Source organism: Colletotrichum fructicola (genome assembly GCF_000319635.2).
Source record: "Colletotrichum fructicola Nara gc5 chromosome Unknown KSG_Nara_v1_contig04, whole genome shotgun sequence".
In the NCBI taxonomy this organism is placed as follows: domain Eukaryota; kingdom Fungi; phylum Ascomycota; class Sordariomycetes; order Glomerellales; family Glomerellaceae; genus Colletotrichum; species Colletotrichum fructicola.
In genome coordinates this window covers 5977859-5999509 of record NW_027094054.1, presented here as the reverse complement: position 1 = coordinate 5999509, position 21651 = coordinate 5977859, and the positions used below count along the sequence as shown (strand labels likewise).

General features: G+C 50.8%; 8 protein-coding genes across 8 annotated transcripts; 4 read left to right on the top strand and 4 right to left on the bottom strand.

Moving 5' to 3' along the window:
• Nucleotides 1–54: 54 nt before the first annotated feature.
• On the top strand, nt 55–1334 carry ALD2-5 (Aldehyde reductase 2; the record flags this gene model as incomplete). Its single annotated transcript, XM_032028541.1, has 4 exons — nt 55–307; nt 367–747; nt 810–932; nt 1000–1334. 4 exons carry the CDS (start codon nt 55–57, stop codon nt 1332–1334), a joined length of 1092 nt encoding a protein of 363 aa, XP_031891729.1.
• A 2917-nt stretch (nt 1335–4251) lies between these two features.
• On the bottom strand, nt 4252–5202 carry CGGC5_v008562 (putative transcriptional regulatory protein; the record flags this gene model as incomplete). The annotated part of the gene is made up of 1 exon (XM_032028539.2): nt 4252–5202. The coding sequence occupies one exon, from the start codon at nt 5200–5202 to the stop codon at nt 4252–4254; it is 951 nt and encodes a 316-aa protein (XP_031891735.2).
• A 3611-nt stretch (nt 5203–8813) lies between these two features.
• On the top strand, nt 8814–9839 carry CGGC5_v008561 (putative 3-hydroxyisobutyrate dehydrogenase; the record flags this gene model as incomplete). Its single annotated transcript, XM_032028537.1, has 1 exon — nt 8814–9839. The coding sequence occupies one exon, from the start codon at nt 8814–8816 to the stop codon at nt 9837–9839; it is 1026 nt and encodes a 341-aa protein (XP_031891733.1).
• A 69-nt stretch (nt 9840–9908) lies between these two features.
• Nucleotides 9909–11528, bottom strand: prlL-26 (MFS transporter prlL; the record flags this gene model as incomplete). The annotated part of the gene is made up of 4 exons (XM_032028535.1): nt 9909–10077; nt 10135–10333; nt 10383–10473; nt 10530–11528. The coding sequence occupies 4 exons, from the start codon at nt 11526–11528 to the stop codon at nt 9909–9911; spliced, it is 1458 nt and encodes a 485-aa protein (XP_031892129.1).
• Nucleotides 11529–12171: 643 nt separating this feature from the next.
• Nucleotides 12172–13415, top strand: CGGC5_v008559 (UPF0676 protein; the record flags this gene model as incomplete). The annotated part of the gene is made up of 3 exons (XM_032028534.1): nt 12172–12561; nt 12627–13053; nt 13108–13415. 3 exons carry the CDS (start codon nt 12172–12174, stop codon nt 13413–13415), a joined length of 1125 nt encoding a protein of 374 aa, XP_031892128.1.
• Nucleotides 13416–15255: 1840 nt separating this feature from the next.
• Nucleotides 15256–16776, top strand: GA2OX2 (Gibberellin 2-beta-dioxygenase 2; the record flags this gene model as incomplete). The annotated part of the gene is made up of 7 exons (XM_032028533.1): nt 15256–15316; nt 15405–15617; nt 15672–15976; nt 16025–16097; nt 16153–16239; nt 16291–16628; nt 16681–16776. 7 exons carry the CDS (start codon nt 15256–15258, stop codon nt 16774–16776), a joined length of 1173 nt encoding a protein of 390 aa, XP_031891739.1.
• A 484-nt stretch (nt 16777–17260) lies between these two features.
• On the bottom strand, nt 17261–19824 carry CGGC5_v008557 (Zinc finger protein; the record flags this gene model as incomplete). Its single annotated transcript, XM_066152033.1, has 8 exons — nt 17261–17728; nt 17781–17854; nt 17908–18919; nt 18970–19183; nt 19252–19467; nt 19546–19609; nt 19659–19686; nt 19738–19824. The coding sequence occupies 8 exons, from the start codon at nt 19822–19824 to the stop codon at nt 17261–17263; spliced, it is 2163 nt and encodes a 720-aa protein (XP_066008760.1).
• Nucleotides 19825–20269: 445 nt separating this feature from the next.
• Nucleotides 20270–21164, bottom strand: stcT-1 (putative sterigmatocystin biosynthesis protein stcT; the record flags this gene model as incomplete). Its single annotated transcript, XM_032028531.1, has 3 exons — nt 20270–20814; nt 20868–21028; nt 21088–21164. 3 exons carry the CDS (start codon nt 21162–21164, stop codon nt 20270–20272), a joined length of 783 nt encoding a protein of 260 aa, XP_031891866.1.
• Between the last annotated feature and the right edge of the window lie 487 nt (nt 21165–21651).

Genomic DNA, 21651 nt, shown 5'->3' with positions numbered 1-21651 from the left:
AGACGCACATAACACTCGCACATATTGCACCGCCAAGACACATTGAGACGAAAGATGGCGCCGATCGAGAATCCAGCGATCCCCGAGGGTTCCATTGTCGTCGTCACCGGCGCCAACGGCTACATCGCTTCCCATATCGCGGATCAGTTCATCCAGGCGGGCTACATCGTTCGTGGAACGGTCCGGAACCCGAAAAAGAGCGCCTGGCTTGTGCCGCATTTTGAGAAGGCCTATGGCAAGGGGAAGTTCGAGCTGCACATTGTGCCAGACATGCAAGCCGATGGAGCTTACGACGAAGCTGTCAAGGGTGAGCTGAAAGAAGCTAGCCTCGTAGCTAGAATGAGTACCGTTGCTGACCTTGATCAGGTGCTGCGGCCTTCGTGCACACTGCCACCGTCATTGACTTCAACGGCGACCCGGCGGAAGTCATCGGCGGCGCCGTCAAGTGCGGCATGGTTGCCATCGAGGCTGCCTACAACGAACCCAACATGAAGCGCTTCATCCTGACTTCATCGGCCTCGACTCTCATGCCCCTCAAGCAGGAGAACTTCTTCGCTCTCAAGGGCCAGACTGTTGATGAGACCACGTATGGCCATGATGCTAAGGAGCTCGCGTGGGCCCCTCCTCCGTGGGGCATCGAGCATGGCGGCGCCATCTACGGCGCGAGCAAGATGGAGCAGGAGCAGAGCATCTGGAAGTACTACAAGGACAACGCCTCGAGACGTCCTGATATTGTAGTGAACTCGAGTGAGATGCCGCTCATGCTTCCGATGTCATCGAGAGTTTTGTTAACCGAGGCCCATGTCTAGTTGTCCCCGACTTCAACTTTGGCAGGAGCATCGACCCTGTCAACGCTGGAGGAACTTCCTCTTTTGGCTTGGTGACAGATTTGTTCGAGGGCAAGAGCTTGGGTGAACTCTGGCATCTGCCGCGTGAGTGCACACGCTTTCTTCATACTTTTGCTCTTCAAATATGGCTGACCTCTGAATCCCTTTGAAGATTACTTCGTGGATGTTCAGGATGATGCCGCGCTTCACCTGGCCGCCGCCATTCTTCCGGATGTCAAGGCTGAGCGCATCTTCGCTTTCGCATTCCCAATGCACTGGGACCAGATCCTCGAGATCATGAGAAAGCAGAACCCTGCCAGGAAGTTTGCGGACAACTTCTACGGGGAAGAGTACCCTGTTACAGTGAAGCCGATCGCTCGCGCCGAGTCGTTGTTGCGGAGGATCGGAAGGCCTGGGTGGATCTCGTTGGAGGATAGCATTGCATCAAACACCGAGCACCTGAGGGACACCAATGGTCACTCAAATGGGGCCACTAACGGTGTTTGACGTTGTCGATGAGATCACAAGACGTAGACATACATCAAATCAAATGGAATAGATCCTTTCACCAATCATCACATCAAATTGGACACCCAGGAGGCAATATGATATCAACTGTCGATTTGGTATTCTAGCAATCGCCTTTCCTACGCGCCAAACCCTGAATCCTTCTGATTTTCCTCGATGGTTTTCGTTCAAAATCCATAACTTATTTGCAGTATCCGAGCTCGACGAAGCGCTGGCATTGGGCAGCGGTGTCGCAGCAGAGACCGCAGCCGTGGCTGTTGGGAGGAGGGGTGGTGCACTTTCATCTTGTCAGTACCATTCTTGATCCACGGTGTAGAGAACCGGGAACCACTTACGACAACTCCTCCCTTGCGCTCGGAACAAGGGAAGCAGCCCTCGGCCGCGACGGAGGTGGCGAGGGAGAGAGCGGCGATGAAAACGGCGGTGACCTTCATTTTGGCGAAGAGGTAGGGACTGGTTTTTGAGTTGAAAAAAGAGTGACTGTAAGTTTTGTGATGTTGAGAAGGCTGGTGAGTGATGTTGTATCGAGGAGTAGGAGATTCAATGGCAGTTAAATATTTCTCGGAAGGGTCTGTTGGACGTGTATCGCTCAAACATTTGCTGAAATACTTGTGAGACGTAGATGAACTGCACTCATGATCTTCGACGATATTTCCCTGGAAAAGGGCTCAACCGGCGATTGCCGAACATCCTATATCTGCTGTCTTAATTGAGGCTCTCAAGGCAGCTTGGTGAAGGGATTGATCTACAACGTGGAACAGAGCGTTGATGAATGACATGGGATGAACGACCAGGAAGTTGGGCGCTAAGCTTCGTTGGCTGGCGGCCCCCCCAGATTCTAGACTGTGAGACCAAGAACATCATGCCTGGGATACCCTGATTGAATCACCTTCAGAACGGGCAACTGACGAGTCAGTGGGTGGCCTGGTGGGTGTGAGTCAGCTGGCAAGTCTGTCCTCACGCTCAGGGGAACCTATATCTTCCACTCCGTTAGGAGTTCTGTCCATGTAGATCATGTGAAAACACGACTCGTACTTCAGTGTCTTTCACGGAAACCATAGCCCACGTGCATGAATTAGAGCGACTCGCATAGGGGTACAGAGCCTCAAGGCAGCATTTCCATGCCGACCCTAAAACAGTTTTCAACGTCCCAGCCATCTGCGCACTAGCTGGAAATGATTCTCAAACGAACTCTTTGCGACTTGTCCTCCCTAATTTCGAAGAAAACTTCTGATGTGGTTCTGGCCAGCTTCTGCGTTGGTGTCAGGATGTGATAAGGCAAACCTTATGGTTGCTTAGATTCAGAAGTCGCGTATTGGTGCGAAAACGATCAATGTGGGTACATTTCGCTGCTTTTCTCACGACATCGATTCAGTTGCAAACTTCCAGAACCATGTCTGAATAGACTACCCCCCGTTACCCAAAGAGTGGGCGGAGCAGAGGACGGGGAAGCATGAAATTAAGCACAAGCGGGGAAGGCCGGAAACAGGAGTTATCTACCCCATTCACAAGTAGAGAGAGGACGCCAGCAAGGTAGTCTGATCGTTCATATGATATTGATGAAGTAGGGGCTAACGATCTCCGTTGGGGGCCAGGGAATCATGCACGTCTCATCCAGACGGGCGTCGGAGTTGAAGGCCGACTTGAGAGGCTCGAGGCGTTCTGGGGAGACCGAAACTTAGAATGATGAGTCGTGGGTACTTTGAATAAGCGCTTTTTAATTCAACAGAGTGGTTGTGGAAAGGCCATTTATGCAAGAACCCACATGTTCATCCAGACTTGACTAAGGTAACAGCTTGCCTGCCCAAGACCCCCTGTCGTAGCGAAGGAAGTTAAGTTTAGGGATGTGCTCGGTAGTGTGTTTGATGCCACTACAACGGGTGAGATATCTTGATATGCATCATTTTGGCATTCTCGCCAAGGCGAATACTGCTCAACGTAGCGACCTGTATCAAGTAACTTTGGTGCGATTCCAACTGAGCGCAACCGCTGCAAGATGTTGCTTAACTACCCTGAGACAGAAATGAGTTTCTATATGTCTCGCGAGTCGTCAAAAGAACTTTGTCCGAGTCTCTCGAAGAATGAGGTGAATCAAGGCTGTACTCCATGTGTCGGTATCGGATTCAGTCAACGTATCCACGGATCCTGGTCAGAGGAATTCGAGACTTATGAGTGCATCCTGATACACGTGTCGAGTAGATAAGCTGACGATAAACTGGGAGTATTGATAAGTATTATGTCTTCTCTCAGATATTAACGTGAACTTCTAATTATTGTGCTTCACAGCCTGGTGGTTCCCTGTTATTCACCCGCGATCCACGGGAACGTGCCCCCGAGAAAGTCATCGGTTACCAGCAAACCGGCATCAGCATCGAACATACCGCCTTCCGAAAGCAACATCTTATCTACATCGCTGCCCGCAACTGGCCCTGAAAGCCCGGTCATCAGAGTAAAGTCTGCAAGTGCATCGGCCCCCGGGATGTCCCCTTCCTCTCTCCGGCTAGCTTGAATAATGCTGTCTTTAATCTCACCTACGCACGGCCATGCATTCTGGACAGCATTCATGGCTTCGAGAATGCGTGTCAGTGCTTGTGAAGTTTGTGTCTCATCCCATGGCGTTCCTTCTAGGTAGTGTCTCATCATTATGGTTCCTGCCGCGGTAGCAAGAGTGTGAACGAAATCAATCGGTAGGCAGTCGTAGCGATAAAAGCGATTGTAGCTCCTGAGCAGACGTAGAATGGCCTGTAGCGACTCATAGCATATTTCCACATCTTCACTGGATGCAACATCTGGCTGCGACAAAAGGTGGCGCGGCGGGCGATGGAGAATTATCATTGCAGTATGAAAACGCATGCTACGACATGTCAGAGAAGAGGTTTAAAGAGACACGCATGACTCACTGTAGATGAAGGACACACGCTGGGACTTGACCAACTGTCCATTGATTCCAGTAAAGCTTCCCGGGTAGGCTTGCCAGCCACTTTGTCAAGGAGACGTGAATCTTCTGAACAGTTGCAGCGGTGTTGGCATTGTGTGTTCTCGACCGACGATTTTCGAAGAGTTCGGTAATGATACTATGTTGAATCTTTGACAGTTCAGCTTGATGGATCAAAGCCCCAACGAGAGCAATCCCATCTTCGAACGCCGTAACGGACAGGCCGGGCGCGATATATGTGTCGAGCAGCCCTTCCCAGTCAGGCGGGTATGGGAGTCTAACGGTATTCCGAACATCTGATTCATACAAATACAGAGCTGGCGGTCGTCCAAAGTAGAGACTCAGCTGCTTGTCAACAATGAAGGCGGCCCAGTAGGCACGGCGCAAAATCTCTCGGTCAACATCTGGCTCAGAGGTTCCGTTCCAGTTATTCGGGTCCAGGTGTAGACCCATCTCGTGGGCTAAACGAAATGCCATGCCACAGAACAACCAACCTTTCGAAGCACGACCACGCCCAATCTCGCATTGACCGAGAAGAAGTAGAGCCTGCAAGCTAGTGAGGTCAGGCCGGTCGAGAGCCGAGTACAACAGCTGTTGAGCCTGGGCAGAAAACACATCAAAAAGTTGTATATCTTCAGGGTCGCCAGTCGCAAGGGATCCCATGGCGCATATTGCGAAAAGAAGAAAATCGGAATAGTAGCGACCAGTCCCAACATCGTAGTCGCGAAGAAAGTACTCTCGATAGATGTACATGTTGTAAGGGTATTGCTCCCTGAAGAAGGAGGCCATCAGACGCTGCGATACATCATCGTGAGGTGCGTACTGGAAACAGCTGTTACGGGGGCTTGTGATCTCGGAGGGTTGGTCAGCGTTAGCGCTGGCGAGTATGTCGTCGGCAACTGTCGTTGTCATGGACCAGTCGGTGCATGGCGATGTATGATTCTCTCTATCGCATATGTATATGTTGAAAAGACTGGTCCCTCCGTAAAAATGAGCTGAGTTGCCCTTGGCAAGTTTTCTTAGCTGGCCAGCTCTTGGGCGAGCTAGTCCGGCTTCATCGTCTTCTTGAGGTGACTTGGAATTCTCTTGACTTATGCTTGCGCTGGGATCACTTGGGATGATCTCCGGTTCATTCTGGGATGCAGTCGGTTCTCCTGTTGCAACATAGCAAAGCAGCATTCGCTCCCGGTGCTCTGAGTCTGCCGCTGCTAACTCTCGGATGAAGACTTCGAGGGATGCGACTTGCCCTTCCAGTGCGCGGGCATATGTCTTAGGCACAGGCCTTCGAGAGTAATCATGTTAGATTCAGCAAGGAATAGAAGACACGACCTAGACGTTGAGACAACCGTGGTCTTGGAAAAGAAACCACTCACCTTTGCTTCTCCCCGGTGCCCGCCCTCATACATTCTGTTCCGGCCTTTCGACATCGTGCGCATGGCTTTCGACGGTCGCATTTGATCTGAACTCGAAACTCGCAGTGTTAGACACATTTCAAGCTGAGACTGGTATTAGCGGGCAGTGCTATTGTACCTTTCGTCGGCGACACCGCTCGCATCTAATATTCCACGATATCAGACAAAACGTCAACGAGTCATGGTACTAAGTCAATCCACCTACGAAGTAGTCACAACCTCTCCTATCGGGGTCTTTGAATCGGCCTCCGGGCTTTCATTCATCGTGAGGAACAGTATGTCCGGAGGGAGACGCCGTGTAAAACCCAAAGATTCCAGCCGTTATTCTATTACAGACAGTATTTTGCTGCGTCCCGAACGAACACATCAGTGCCATGTTAGATAGAGGAGGGACTTGAATGATAAGATAAGCGCTATTTTGGCCATCTCGTTCGTCACTGCCACGCTCTCCGCGGAGCGGGGAGGGTGCATTATCCGGGGAACATGACCCATTCCCAGGATGTTCCCCAGTTCTGGAGACCCACAGACGGGGGCGGATGTCCGCTGCCGCCACCAGATAGGGGTGCATTGAGTCCCGAGCAGGATGCAGGTTGTGTTATTGGTGCAAACCCCCTAGCATTAGATAACATGAATAGCCGAGTGGTGAGAGTGTATGCGATTTGGGGCTGCAACTTGCTATCGAACTGTTACCGTCGATGCCCCCCTGATGCCGACTGAGCCTAGTAAACATAACGAAATTCCAACTGTCCTTCTCATGTAGTCTCCTTTCTGTCATCACTCAATTCTCCCTTCTCGATCCGTTCCTTTTTCCGATTCAAAAATCGCAGATACCATATCTGACCAGCTATGAGGACAATACAGATAATGGCAGAAGCAAGTGAGCACCAATGTCCCAAGCGGTAAGGCGCTGAACGATAGACTTGAGGAGCAACTATGCCGGCAATATTTCCGATAGTCTGCTGCAACCCAATCGCTGTGGCTCGCCGGTAATGAGGAGCCATGTTATTATTGATCCCTAACCACACGCGTCAGCTCACCTCCGTTACCAGTTGTCGTCTTCTCCCATGTTGAAAGAGGGAACCACACTCACAAATTTCGTTGAGACCGGCCCCGCAGTAAAGCGGGACAGCGATGAGGTAGCACGCAAAGTATCGGATGCCAGGACTATTTGCAACGCCAAGAAGGATCGCATACCCAACGACCGCAAACACGTCAAGGCCAAGAAGAAACTTTGTCGACTGAGATCAGCAATCCAAACATCAAGTTGAAGTGTCTCTGGAGATCTCACCGTTCCTCGAAGCCTCCACTTGTCTCCAAGAATTGCAGCTGTCTACGCAGCCGTTAGTCACCTAGACGTCTCTTGTAGGATGGGGACGGGAACTAGGACGACTTACAAAAAAGCTGAGACCTCCCACGAAATACACTGGGATGCTGAGATATTGTGCCTCAAGTGCGGTGAACCCCAGATCAAGTCGCAGGATAGAAGGCAGGAAAGTACTAAACCCATACAAGATAATGTCCTGGAAGAACTGGATCAAAGCACTCAACAAACATAGGGGCGTCAGCAGTTTGGTGTATGTAGAGGGTCTGAATACTCACGTGGAATAGACTTTAGGGTCTTTGAAGGCGTTGAAGACCTCCTTCCATTCAAATACCTGACTTCCCAGATACTCTTGTCGTTGCGCTTCTCGAGCAAGCATCACTTCTCTCTCTTCTGGTTTCCAAAACTTCGCTCGGGTTGGATCATTCGGCAATCCGAACCACACCCACGTAACAGCAAGTAGGGATATCAGCCCCTCGACAATGTAGAGCCAGCTGAAGTTCGACCTATCAGATACGAAAGGGATGAAGTAATGTTCATGAAACATACCTCCAAGCTCTAAGCCCTGCGCTGTGCCCAATCTTGGTAATCGCCGTTGCAATCAGCCCCCCGAACATGCCAGCGAGTGAGACCGAAGTGAAGAGGTATGCCAATCGCAAGCCCTGTGTGCCGAACTTATTAGCACTCTCGCGATACGTTTAGTTTGAGGCTTCCAAGTACCTGCTCTTCCCGTTTGTAAACCATCGTAATGTACAAAGAAAGGCAAGGAAAGAAGCCTGCTTCACACAAGCCCAGAAGAAGACGAACAGCCACCAAGTCTCCGAACCGTTTGGTGAATGCTGTACCAATTGTGACGACTGACCAGCCAAAGCACATTATAGAAATAGCTCGATGTGGCTTAAGCTTCCTCATCGCAAGGACGACCGGAAGCTCGAATGCAACATACGTTGCAAAGAAGACGCTGACGGCGGTGCTGAACTGAGAACCAGATAGACCAAGGTTTTCGGTCAGGCCGGCTACAGCCGCATTTCCGATGTTGCTTCGATCGAGGTACGCTACGAAGTACAGGGTCGCGAAAAGTGGTGCAAGTCGCAAGTCTAGCTTTCGGAGGACTTGCTTTTCGAGCTGACTGTCGGGAATGAGAGTCGAGCTTGACAAGGCATTGCCTGCTTCTTCCGGATCGGGCTTGTCCTGCGCCATCATGTCGAGTTTGGGATCCATTGAAGACTGCGTCTTGTCATAAAAAAAAACAAGGTCGCAAACTTATGAACTCTAGAAGATTTTGACGATGTCATTGACTTCTGTTGCGCCTTCACTGGCTCCTCTTGTAATGAAGGACAAATATGGCTTATCAGTTCGCTGGGATTGTATCGCCAAGCCCCTGAAAGTGCGATACGAACTCCCGAGGTCGTCTTATCTGGGGTGCGTTAGCGCACAAGCTCCCTGGCCAAATAGCATACCGTGTAGGTGGGGTTGAACAAGACGGAGGCGGATGCCCGTCAGTCAGATACGCAGCCAGACTCTTATCATAGGCTCGTCATCAATTCAAACCATGCGGAGGCACTTACGCCACCAATCTTCTTCTCATTATGTTTCCGTGCAGAAGTTGCATGACGGAAATGGATGTCCGTGGGTGTCAATCTCAATAAGTTTCAAGACCGTACCAGCATCAAGAACGCGACCGTGTGTCCATTAATTAGAGAAGGACATCCGTTCAATGTCTGTTGCAGTCTTGGAAGCGATTGTCGACTTGTCACAAATCTCTGACTATTGATTATTCCTTATTCATGATGACTTCAACCATAAAATCTGTTGGCTACATTGGCCTGGGGCTCGCTGGTGGGCCGCTGGCTCAGAATGTTGCTCAGAAGGGCTTCAAGACAATTGTTCGTGATGCGGACAAGGAGAAGCAACGAAAGTTTGTTATTGAAAATAAGAAACTTCCGGTTGAAGAGGCTGGCGCTGGGCCGGACGCATTCAAGGACGTCGATGTGTTGATCACCATGGTGCCAAACGGCCACATCGTCCGAGACATCCTCCTCGGAGAGCAAGGCATTGCTCCTTACATGAAGCCTGGTAGGATATTCAACAGTCTTTCTGTTGAGCGATTCGCTGATGAAGATGCTTTAGGCTGTGTCATTGTTGACACTTCTTCTTCGGATCCTTTTGGCACTCAGCAACTGGGCAAAGACCTCGAGAAGTACCAGCTCCGCCTAGTAGACTCTCCAGTCACCCAAGTCAGAATGCACGGGATCAACGATGGTGAGGCTACCTTCATGATTGGCGGGGCCCAGGACGACATTGACTTCGCAATGCCCGTCTTGAAGACCATGTCTCGATGGCGTTTTGTTATGGGTCCTTTGGGTAGCGGCCATGTCATGAAAACTTTCAACAACTACGTCACCGCTGCCGGTATCGCAGCTCTTAACGACGCTTTTATCGTCGGTCGCAAGATGGGCTTGGATCCTGCACAGATCACGGACGTTCTTAATGTTGGCACTGGCCGTAACTACGGCACAGCTCACTCCATCAGGGCCGAGGGGCTAACAAGAACGTATGCTAGCGGATATGGGTTGGCTCTACTTGTGAAGGACTTGGGCATCAACCTTGAACTGTGTGGGAAAATGGGCATTGACACGCAGCTCGCGAAACACATGCATGGGCTTTTCAAGGAGGCTCTAGAGGAGCCCAATGTGGAGCAAAGTGCGGATTACACTGAGTGTCTGAAGTTATGGGAGAGGAAGGCCGGTTTTGAATTGCCTACCGCGGTCGGGCTGAAGGAGTGTGACGAGCCTCGCGATTTTGAGACGCCTTGATAGGGTAGATGCATAATTGCGTGTACTTGACAACCAACTTAGTTCTCATCTAATGACGCGTTTCCAAATCTATTCTCCTTGGAGTGCTGCAGCTCGTTCCCGATCTTTCTTGATAACGAGAAACCAACTTGTCAGAATTGAGCAGATGCCAACCACCAAAACCGAAAGATTGACGCCATATGAAATGCGGTATCTGGGACCAAACACCGTGCTGAAGACATGCGGGCCTACAATTCCACTATGGAACAAAGTCAGCGTAGTCCAGTTGAATTTTGGAAATAGGGCTCGAACATACCCGAACTGCGCACACGCATTTGTAAGGCCAATACCGATTCCTGATGCCACTGTTCCCTCCAGCGCCCTGATTCGTTCAGGCCAGATAACTGGGTACGCACACCCAGCGCAGGCCACAGAGACGATCAAGCAGAGGTAGCGGACAATCGGGTTATCAACGAGAAGAAGAATGATGTAACACACGATGATTGTTGATTCAACTAGGACAGTCAGTTTCCTGGTGTCTTGTGAGATGTCTTCAAAACTTACTCCCCACTGCAGTAACCCAGGGTCTGATCCACTTCCTCTGCAGCATGAAACCCAAAGCATTGAGAAGTAGAAATGCCGAGACGTATGGCGGCTAAAGAGAATTAGTGGAGTCCATGGCAAGTTGGTCTCGTTGGGGTGGAAACTTACGATGTTCATCAACTGAGAGTACGCCGTAGTGGTGAATCCTAACTGGTAGATCACCGTAGGCAATGCGAATCCCACCCCGAAACCTCCAATACCATGGCAGATCCAATAAAGACTGAAGGTATAGAGGGTTGGGTCTTTGGCCATGACTTTCAGAGATTTGAAGTCCCAATGTGACCCACCCTTGGGCGCAGTGCTCGCAAGCCTCTCTTTCACATAGAGCCTTTCCTCCTCGGTGAGGATCTTCGCTGACTCAGGGTAGTCGGGTAGACCAAAAGCAAAGAAGGCCAGGATTATAGCAGGTAAACCTTCAAGGATGAACAGCCATCGCCATCCTGAGACCCCTCCAAGTTGGTCCATGTATGAAATTGCGTACGCCAACAGACCAGAGAGTGCACTGGATACCTGTCCCACGGAGTAGAAAAAGGCTATGCGCAAGGCCATTTCCTCAGGTCTGTACCAGAAAGCATAGTGAAACAAAACAGACGGGAAGAATCCAGCCTCTGCCGCACCAATTGCGAATCGCACGCACATCATGCCTGAGAAGTTTGTTGCTGCTGCGGAGCAACACGCCGATATGCCCCACGCCATGATCAGGATGAACATCCATATTGACGGCTTGAACAGCTTTAAAAGTACCGTATTGGTAGGCTCAAAGATAAGATAGCTGTAAGAGAAGATGGAAAGCGTCCATGCCCACTGCGAAGGCGTGAAGCCGAGCTGTTTCTTGATGCCTGTACCGGCCTCTAGGTTGATGATGGCGGCGTTCGAATAGTTTGCGCTGTCAATAACCCGGAAGACGTAAACGAGAGAGTAAAAGCCAACAAGCCAGAGGTCAATCTTTCGCATTATCCGTTTTTCAAGAGCCGTGTCCTTTGGGGTGGCTTCAATATCAGGGTTCGATGTTGCTTCGGTTGTTGATCCAGCTCCCTTCTCAGAAAATAGCTGCGTTTCGTTGGCAACCTGCGCAATGGTGCCGATCGGGTCCTTAGCGACCGCCATCTTGATGGAAGAGGATTGGTGTACCAGTGGCTGGGAGTAAATGGGAGTAAATGAACGCAGTCCTGTATGCCTTGAATATGAACAGATTTTATTCCACAGAAGAGTAATCCTTCGGTAGACATTAGTAAGAAACATGTGAAGCATTATCCGAAAGGGAAGTTGGTTCTACCAACCCGCCGGGTAGTTACCAATCGCGATGTCATTTCTTTAGAAATCTCCAATCCATCACGACATGATAACCGGAATGGCGAAGGAGGTATCCCGTCCAATACCAACTGCCAGCGACACTATGAGCTGCAGTTCCCTGCCGTCTCAGGCTGGGATGCGATAGCGACATCTTGGACGCCATACTCAACACCACATTTCGGTATCATTCATGCATGCTTTCGGACAATAAATGCGGAGAAATATTGTTTGAAGGATTCGATATGAGCCTGTGGTGATACGCTGTTTTTATTCCCGATGAGCACGTTGTTGGGGTTCCCAAGCACGCAATGGCCGATCGTGTAACTACCCCGCCTGAATAACCTCAATTATGAGGGTGTAGTACTGGAGTAAGATCCAGTTATAAATGAGGCTCAAAAGAATTTGGTGACCATTGTTCATTTGGATTTCAATCAAATTCCAGCTCCTAATCACTATCATGGCCCCTTCCGCAGTTTCGCCGCTGCCTTCTTCAACTGGCACATTGCTTGTCAAGCCCTGGTCACGCCCCCAGGAGACTAAAGAGGATCTAGACTGGGCTCCTCTTACGACCATTGACCTTTCGCGGTTCGATGAGCCGGGGGGCAAGCAAGATCTCGCCAAACAACTTTATGATGCTATCACGCGAGTGGGATTCTGGGTCGTTACCGGCACTGGTATCGATGATGAACGTATCCTACGGCAATTCAGTATCGGAAACACGTTTTTCAAGGAACCACTTGATGAGAAGAGAAGATTCCCTTGCAACTTCGCAGAAGGCGAGTATTTCGGATACAGGGAGAACGAGAGATGGATTGGTGACACAGGCGTCAAAGAGAACATTGAGATGGTATGGGACAGTGCTGCTCCTCTGGGAACCTCTACTTGACGACAAGATTTCTGACAAGAGCTCAGCTGAATATCCACAAAGACATTCCAGCCTGGGGACAAGTCGGTCGTCACCGTGTTGTGGACGAAAACTGGGACGAGATCCGCAACTTCCATCGCGACGTCTGGGAAGTTGCCCGGAAACTCTTCGTTCTGATCGCAATCATTCTGGAACTACCAGAGAACTATCTTGCAGATGCACATGCTTATGATCAAGTCTCGGATGATCATTTGCGGTACATGGTCTACAACGTTCGGACAGACGAGGAGTGGGACAAGGCGCAAGCATACTCAAAGGGAGGACACACGGACTTTGGCAGTTTGACTCTTCTTTTTTCTCAGCATGTTGCTGGGTTGCAAATCCGGACTCCCGAGGGGGATTGGAAATATGTGAAGCCCGTCGAAGGGGGCATAACCTGTAACGCTGCGGACACCCTGACGTTCCTCACGAATGGTAAGTCAACCTTTTTCCCTAGCAACTTTCCATGTCTTTCTGACTCGAATACAGGGTTCATCAAGTCAACAATTCATCGTGTGGTCAAGCCTCCTAGAGACCAAATTGACATCCCTCGACTAGGACTGCTATACTTTAGTCGTCCGGGAGACCACACACCCATGAGAACAGTGCCTTCCCCGCTTCTAGATCGTCTCGGATTGATCAGAGAAGAAGATAAGGATTCAAGCAAACCGGTGCCATCGGGAACGGAGTATGTGCGGGCACGAGTGAAAGATGTGCATCACAAAAAGGTGCTGGATAAGCGGGAAGGAACGTCATTCCAGTTCAAGGGGTTGCAGGTGCAGAATCACTATGAATGAGAACATGCCGCATTTTCTTTTGGAGAACTTTCTCAATATGAACTGAACAAATCTTTTAAAACGGCTTGATTGAGATAAAACCAAGATTCTTTCGCTGTGTGGGCCTCCATCAGGCTTGGGGCTGGCCCAAAAGCGGAGGTGGAAGTCCGCGCCGTCCCTTGGGCTGCTGGTCTGCCAATCTTATCCACAGCTTGATCGAGCGGGAATGGAATTCCGTAGAGCTCTAGCCGCTGGAGATTTACTGACCCAGGGGTTGAAGTGGGAAATCATTCAATGTATATGACGTTGAACAGTCGCTGCAGTGGGACTTTTCATAAAACAAAGCACAAGGCGACATGATTCAAAGTCTTGACAGAATTCCTTTTCCAATTAGTATACTAGACTTCGAGAAATCGTAACGATAATGTCCGTTCAACATCAGACGCGCATTAGCTTGCCGGATGGTACGGCATATGATCAACCGACTGGTGTTTTTATTGACAACGGGTTCCATGCCTCCAAGGACGGTAGTACCCTCGAATCGATCAATCCATACACCCAGCAAACAATTTGCTCGTTTTCTCGAGGAAGCAGTGACGACATCAATACTGCAGTGGCTTCCTCAAAGCAAGCATGGCGGGGTTGGAGGAAAACGACACCTAATGAGAGGGGAAGACTCCTGAATCGCCTTGCTGATCTCATTGAAAGAGATGCAGACCAATTGGCAAAGATTGAGGTGCGTATCTATCCGGCCTCAAAACAACTCACCAAACACTAAAATCTCGTTGCAGTCAATCGATGCTGGAAAACCTGTCAAGCTGGCCAAAGTTGCCGATGTTCTCGCGTGTGCGGCCTGTTTCCGATACTATGCGGGATGGTCAGTTTTGGTCTGTCCTGAGCTTTGCTACTGTTTACTCACCGCATCTTCAAATATGTAGGGCAGACAAGATTAAGGGTGACAGCATTGAGACTGACCCAAACATGCTGAACCTCACCTTGAGAGAGCCTTTTGGATCTACGGCTTTACGCAGTTGAAGACCGTAGGAATCATGTTGTAATTACGCTGCGAAATCAATCGAGGAAAATAACAGAATGAGTTACGGTGTCGTAAGCGCGTGGCAATTATCAAGTAAAGGTGGCTGCACATGCCGTTCCTAAGCAAATTCGTGAGCAAGTTACTCCCCAGCCTCCACGCCTGAATCTTGGTGTCCATGTGCCCACGCATTGAGTGTGGTGCCGCCGCGGCCAACTCACCGATTCGCCAAGTCTCAAGCAGAATCGGGAGCTTGGCCCGCCAAACACTTACCGGAGAACCCTCTTCTTGGCAATGAGTCGCGTGGATAAGCTTCATGTGGGTGGGCATTGCCCCTGGAGGAGCTCCTCTTCCCCGCGCCCGTCGCACAGAGGAGCTCCACGTCCACAGTCCACTCCGTGCCGGGCGGAGTCACTCTCTCTTTTCCACATTGCTGCAGCACTTACAGTCCACCAACCCATGACGAAAGAGCTGAGTTGCAAGGATATTGGGAACCGCCACTGGCTCCACGTTCGTTTGAGCCAGGCGGAGGACTTGAGAGCCATTGTGGACGTTTCGCGGAGCATCGCACCACATCCTGCATCTTGTTCGCAGACCCGATTTCTTGTGACCCAATGTGTCAAACCATCATCTTCATACTCTAAGCGTGGTATCTGTTCAGTCGTATATCAATCAAGACTTTATCGACTCAGTGAAGTCTGAAGAACCACTCATTCATCAAGCACATCATCGATCAAGTTCAAGCATCCAAAGATCAAGGAACTTTCGAACTACAGATACCAATTTAACCATCTCTTCAAGATTCACACATATTTAAGCTTGCCCAATATGGTCGCCGACATCAACCAGCTCCCGCCCTACACACCGCCTCCCCCTACCAAGGAAGACTGTGAGTACCCCAGACTGCACAGAACCAACTGCATTTGCATTTGCATTTGCACTTACAAGGATAAGGCTGACCACAGACCGCTTTGCAGTGGACTACGTCGACCTTGTCAACATTGATCTCGCCAAATTCGACGACCCCGAGGGCCGCAAGCAGCTTGCTAAGGACCTTTACGAGGCCGCCACCGGCTACGGGTTCTTGACGCTCACCAACCATGGCATTTCTGACGAGACCTACCAACGCCAGATGCGCATCGCCAACGCGGCAATGACACTGAAGCCCGACGAGAAGGCTCCTTATGAAGGTAAGCACCGAGGATGCACCTCTTTAGCTTAAAGCAATACTGACAGATGACAAGTTACTCCTGAAGAGGACGCCCGTGGTCTATACGCAGGATACAAGCCCGCCGGCCCTCTGGGCCACAAGGGCGGCTTCCCAAAGGCGCTTGATCACTACAACATGCTGGTCCACGACCCCAAGAACCGCGACCACCCCGAGATCATCCGCCCATTCATGGAGGAGACATACGAGGTTATGAGCTACATCAGAACCAACATCCTGGTGAAGCTTTTGAAGATTGTTGCCGACATTCTCCAAGTCCCCGAAGAGGCTGTGCTTTCTACCCATGCCCCCGGAGGATCTAAGACCGAGTATCTCCGCTACGTGAGTGTTGTCGTCGGTACGTGTAGGATCTTGACTGACCCAAGCTAGATGATGTGCGAGCCCCGTACGAAGGAGGAGAGCGAGAAGTACCGCCAAATCTTCCTGGCTGGCCACACTGACTGTGAGTTTTCAACCGCGTCAACTAAGAAAATGGCATCGCTAATAAGAAATCGCAGGGGGCACCTGGACCTTCCTCTTCTCACAACCTGTCGCGGCTCTTCAGGTTCTCTGCCACCACACCGGCCGCTACAGATACGTCAAGCGTAAGTCACCACACAACTCATCCCAAATTCATCATCTGACAGTCGCCATAGACCAACCCCATGGCATCGTCGTCAACTTTGGTGAGGCCCTCGAGCGCCTTACTGGCGGTCTCTTCAAGGCTACTATCCACCGTGTGACGACCCCGCCCGAGGACCAGCGCCACCTCCGTCGTATCGGTGTCATCTACTTCTCTCGCCCCGCCGACGAGCGTGAGCTCGTTCCCATCGAGAACTCTCCTCTTCTTCAGAAGATGGGTACCGACAAGCCCATGGACGACCGTGTCTTCTGCATGGCCGACTACCTCGATGCCCGCAAGCACGGCTGGAAGCGATACGACTTTGATATGGACCGTCCTCGCGAGGAGGGCAAGCACCAGGACCCCTTCGACGTAAGTCTCAAACCAGCCTGCTCTCTACTTACAAATCTGACGAGTAATGCAGGGCGAGTACCCCGACCCCGAGGGCCACAAGAGTCTCGGAAAGTTCGACAACGTGCCCCGTCTTCAGTACAGCCTTCCGACTGTCAAGTCGACTTAGGATGTAAAATGTGTATGACTTTGGCTTTGAATGGGACTTGGCGTCTTTTGTAGCATTAATGAGAAATCTTTTTATCTGAAACCACGCGCTTACTTTGATGATGAACACTGTGATATAAAGCATCTCCACAGCATTTCGGTCCCCAATTGGACCCTGCATCACTGCCACTGGTCATGGAGAAAGTTATCGCTGGAAATATCAGTCTTTGGGGAAGGGCTACTTCTGAAAACGAACCTTGATACGTGTCTTCGCGGTATCTTCAACAGCCACCTAGTGCAAAGGAGGTGTGCTCTCGCAGGCCCCCGTCGCTCGTACTACACTGTGCATATCATCCAGATGCTGGAGTTACGAGCCCGACTCAAAGACTCTCGAAACATTGAGATAAGTTCGCTGTTTCTGGCACAAATCATGAAAGTCACACACTGCTCATATTTTGATATGAGCGACGGAAGAGATCTTTGGGTGTCGTAGAAAGCGTTTGTCATCATTCACTCATCGGCGCTGCGTACGCCTCCCTCGCTTTTGCTAGACTCTCATGCATGACTGCCGCAACCCAACTTCCAACTGGCCAGGTCGTTCGCTTCGTAAAGTTTGCCACAATCCACTCTAAAAAGCGCACTTCGCTCCTTGCAAGATCAACAGGTCTATCTAGCATAGCCAGCGCAGCCGCAGCATTCTCTGCATCGTCATCTCCTCCGGTTCCAACGCAAGCCATGATAGCGTCCAGCACAAAGCGACTTGGGTTCGATCTTCCATTATTGCTGTTGCCCAGCATCATACCTCCGCTGTTGTCGTTGCTACGTTGTGCGGCTGGCATTGTCAGACGGACGAGACGCCAGCCTACGAGGCAGATCTTGAAGCCGAGGAGTGTTATGAAGGGGTTCTCGAGGGCAGGAGGGGCAGTAGACTTGATGGGATTCAGGAGATCGAGGGCCATTTCGAGATCATTGAGCTACGCAGATGTTAGCGACACTTGACTGTCAAAGGAGATTTGGGATACACACTATTCTGAAGACGTCACGATCTTCGTAGATGTCCCGCTTGTCTTTACTTCTGGGTGTTGCCAAGTGACCGGCCGCTAGAACACAGTGAGCGATAATCCCGTCTACCCTTATTCAAAAGGATACTTACTGGCAATCGCCAATGGCAGATTCGACTCTACCACTCCACTAACCAGCAGCGAGTCTGGATGCGATAGAGTGATAGACGTGTAGTACCATAATATCCAGAAGGTGTGCCACAGAGGCGTCTGGTCATCATGACTGTCTGGCAGAACATCCATACGGCCAAAGTCGAAAAAGCTGAAGACGGGCTTCTGACTCCGTGGCACCAGCTCAGCAATACTCTTGAGAGCTTGAGAAATCTGCGCGTGTTGCTTATCGGTCAATATTGACAGAGCGCGCCGTTGAGCCTTTGGGCGCTCTAGAAGACAACTGGCATGGGTAAGTTCCCGAGCCATCATCTGCAGTTGCGTCACCAAGATGACGGCAGCAAATGGAGATGCCCATAGCAACCTCAGCTTCTTCGGTTTGTGCTTCTCTCCGGGGCCTCTCTGGCTGTCGTCATTTCGATTGGCGTGAAGTAGGGTCTGAGACGCTTCGTAGAAGAAGCCCTGACTTGGAGGCGTCTCATGCGCGTAGGCTTGATCGTCGGGTTCGTCAAAAGACTTGAAGCGCTGTCGCCGCTTCTCGAACCAGTCCCTGTCCGAGCGCGCCAACCATATGTCTTCGCAGCATGGAAGGTCGTACTTGATCTCGAGAGATGATAGCATCGGTCGAAGATTGCAGAGAATAGCCAGCTGGGAGTCCAGGAGATAAAGCATGTACACGCAACGCTTTCTTGACTCCTTTCGTATGAAGTCTTGCCACTGCTCATTGAGAGCTTCCGCACTCACAGGCTCCTGCATGTCGTCCTCGTCACCCTCTTCGCCGTAGCCGCTGTCTTCTCCCGAGGTCATGGAAAGAGATTCGATCGAACTGTCTTGCGACATTTGGAGTAGACGAATGGCATCGATCAGGTCGCGGTGTATTCGTTGCGCTTTAAGGAAGCTCGTGTCGTTGCCGCCGTAAATACCGAGGAACTCGAGTAGGAGGAAAGTCTGCAAAACCCATGTTTCTTGATATCTCGATCGATTTTGTTCCACCTGCGAGGATAAGCTAATGTACCACCATCATGCCTCGAAAAGTCACTGACATATTGCTGCAGCGAAGACAACGTCGACTCAAAGACTGCCTTGCGGGTCGCTTCATCTACAGTCGATTCGCAGTAAAGACTGCCTATACATGTGATGACGTTCAGGAGCGGTACCTGGGTCGACACAATGTGAAAAGACGCCTCGTGGAGTATCGGAAAGTTGCGGTGGAAGCCTTCGAAGAAGCTCTCGACGCACCGGATTTCACTAGATATTCTAGAGTGAAAGCAGTCTTGTCAGTAAGGATTCCGTTGACAAGATTTAGATTGTCCGAAAAGACATACGCTGGTGATGTGTGTTCATAGCTCTGACTGATTTGTTGCATCGGCTCAAGCATTTCGCCTTGAGGTTGCGGGGGATGCGTCAGCAGCACATCGAGCCATGCTGCTGTGCTTGGAGAATCTCCGACCGTGGGTGTCAGGGAAGGCGGGGGGGCTGTTTTCGATGGCGACGCGGAGGTCGAGATGTGGCAATTTTCAACATGGCGTTTCCTCAAGTCGCTATAACAAAGTCAGTATCTTAATAGGAACCTTTGAACTGAAGTATTCTCGTCGCATGTCTGTAAGGCTTTTACGTACCTACGCGCGAACTTGGCATTACATTGAGAGCATGGAAACACGGGTGCATTCCGTCCCTTGTGGTCTAACAGATTGTTAACGATTGAAGATACAGGACTAGAAGCTTAGCTTACGCGTATTGACATGGCGCTTCAGGTTCTCCTACAGGTGACGTAACAAGGGTTCATGTAAGTCTTCATCCTGGTAACGGACGCGGTATCCTTGAACATAGCTTACCTGGCGCGTGAACCCCTTTTTACACGTAGCGCATTTGAACGGTCGAGGTAAAGTGTCATCCATCTTGGAAAAAAGTAGAAGGTGGCTTGCCGATGGTGAAGAATGAGGAACGACGCATCGCCATGGATTATTGCTAAAGTCTGGGGGAGGAGGTGGACGACTGGGGTGGTCTCCGTGGACAAGACCGGGCTCGGAGTACGTACCGAGTGGACGCAGATATCCGATAAACAGGGAGATATCTCGTTCAGGTCAAGTTTGTCCACCCACGTGATAAGGAATGAGGTGGACAATAACGATTAGATAAGTTGAACACGGTTGTTCCCGTCAAGTTCAAGGGGTGTTTGGCCAATCATGAATTCTATAAATGCGATTTCGGGGTCTCATATCCGGCTCCGCTCTTATCGATGCGGAGAAGCCTCCGTTGCCCCCGCTGCCGCCGGCGCGTTATCGTCCCTTTTCCTGATTCACATTCTTCAGGAAACTGTGTTTGTCCACCTCCAGGCTCGCTTCAGATCGGCTTTCCTCCCACCACGTCCAAAACGTAAGGCTCTCCATCAATCTTCTTCCAGATATCGTCGCTCTTGATTCGCCAGTACCAGTCGTGGATGGCGGGGTGCGCTTCCGTCCACTTCTTGGCAAAGACCTGTGCAGCGCTGCGGTTGGCAATTGAAACTGAAATCACCGACATCGGTCCCCTGCTTTCCCGAGGAGGGAGGCAAGTCAGGCCGACGAACGGGAAAGTGATAGTACTCACAAACTGGTATCCTCTAGCAATAGCTGCGACAACGAAAAGGTCGGCTATCGTGAGCTGGTCCCCAACGAGGAACTTCTTGCCCGTCAAAGCCTTCTCCACAACGCTGACCATACCCTCGCTGTTCTTCTCTGCCGCCGCCAGAACCTCGGGAGCAGCTGGCTCCTTGGCCTTAACGGGGTTGATCCACGCCATGATGGGGGGCAGGAGCTCGCTGTTAGCGAAAGAAGCCCACTTCAATATCGTCGCCTCCTCCTCGAGTGTCGAGCCCAAGAGCTTGGTGTTGGGGTCTTGCTTCGCCACTGTGACTGTGTCAGATAGCCGTCATTTGTGAGCGGTGTTTAGTGCAACTCACGATAGATCGCTACGGGAATGCACTCAAACAGTGTGAAGCCATCGGGACGCTCAAGAGCGGGGACCTTTCCGGGAGGGAACTTCTCCAAGTATGCCTGACCAACACCACCCTTGCTAGGGTCGACCTTAATGGGCCATGCCTCAACGAACTCGATATCGAGCCTGAACGCGACTCTGGTTAGCAACTTCCCATTGTCAGTGCTGCATTGATGGAGTCTTACTTGTTGTACTCGGCGATGTAGAGACACTGAGTCGCACGAGGCGCCTTGGGGTACCAGTAAAGCTTTCCGAAACTCATATTGACTGACGTAAGGTATATCGAGGATATGAATTATGACGTATGTCCAAAGATGTTGGTTGATACTGGAACATGGAGAGGACACCCGAGGCTGGTCAACGACCAGGTAAATAAACTCAAAGAATGCCCTTCTCGGCAATCTGTCCGGGAGCTCTTCCCCATCGTTATCTCGCCATTTTCAAATCCACGACATGACAGTATTCCACGGGTATCGTCGCGACGTGGAGCTCCTTCGATGAAGCCTTTCCCCACGTGGAGCACACCTTGGGGTTAACGGCGGCATCCACAAAAGCTCAGCCGTTGCTATGCAAGATCTGCAGGGACCAGGCCCGAGCCCCTCGGAGGCGTCCTCCGGAGCCTTCGGTGTCCAACGCCGGAATCGGCAACGAGTAGCTGGGTATGAATGGGTGAAATTTCGCGTGCTTTCGGTGCGCCCTCACACTACTCACGGTCTCTTTGCTTCTTTTCTCGCAAATCTTGCACTCAC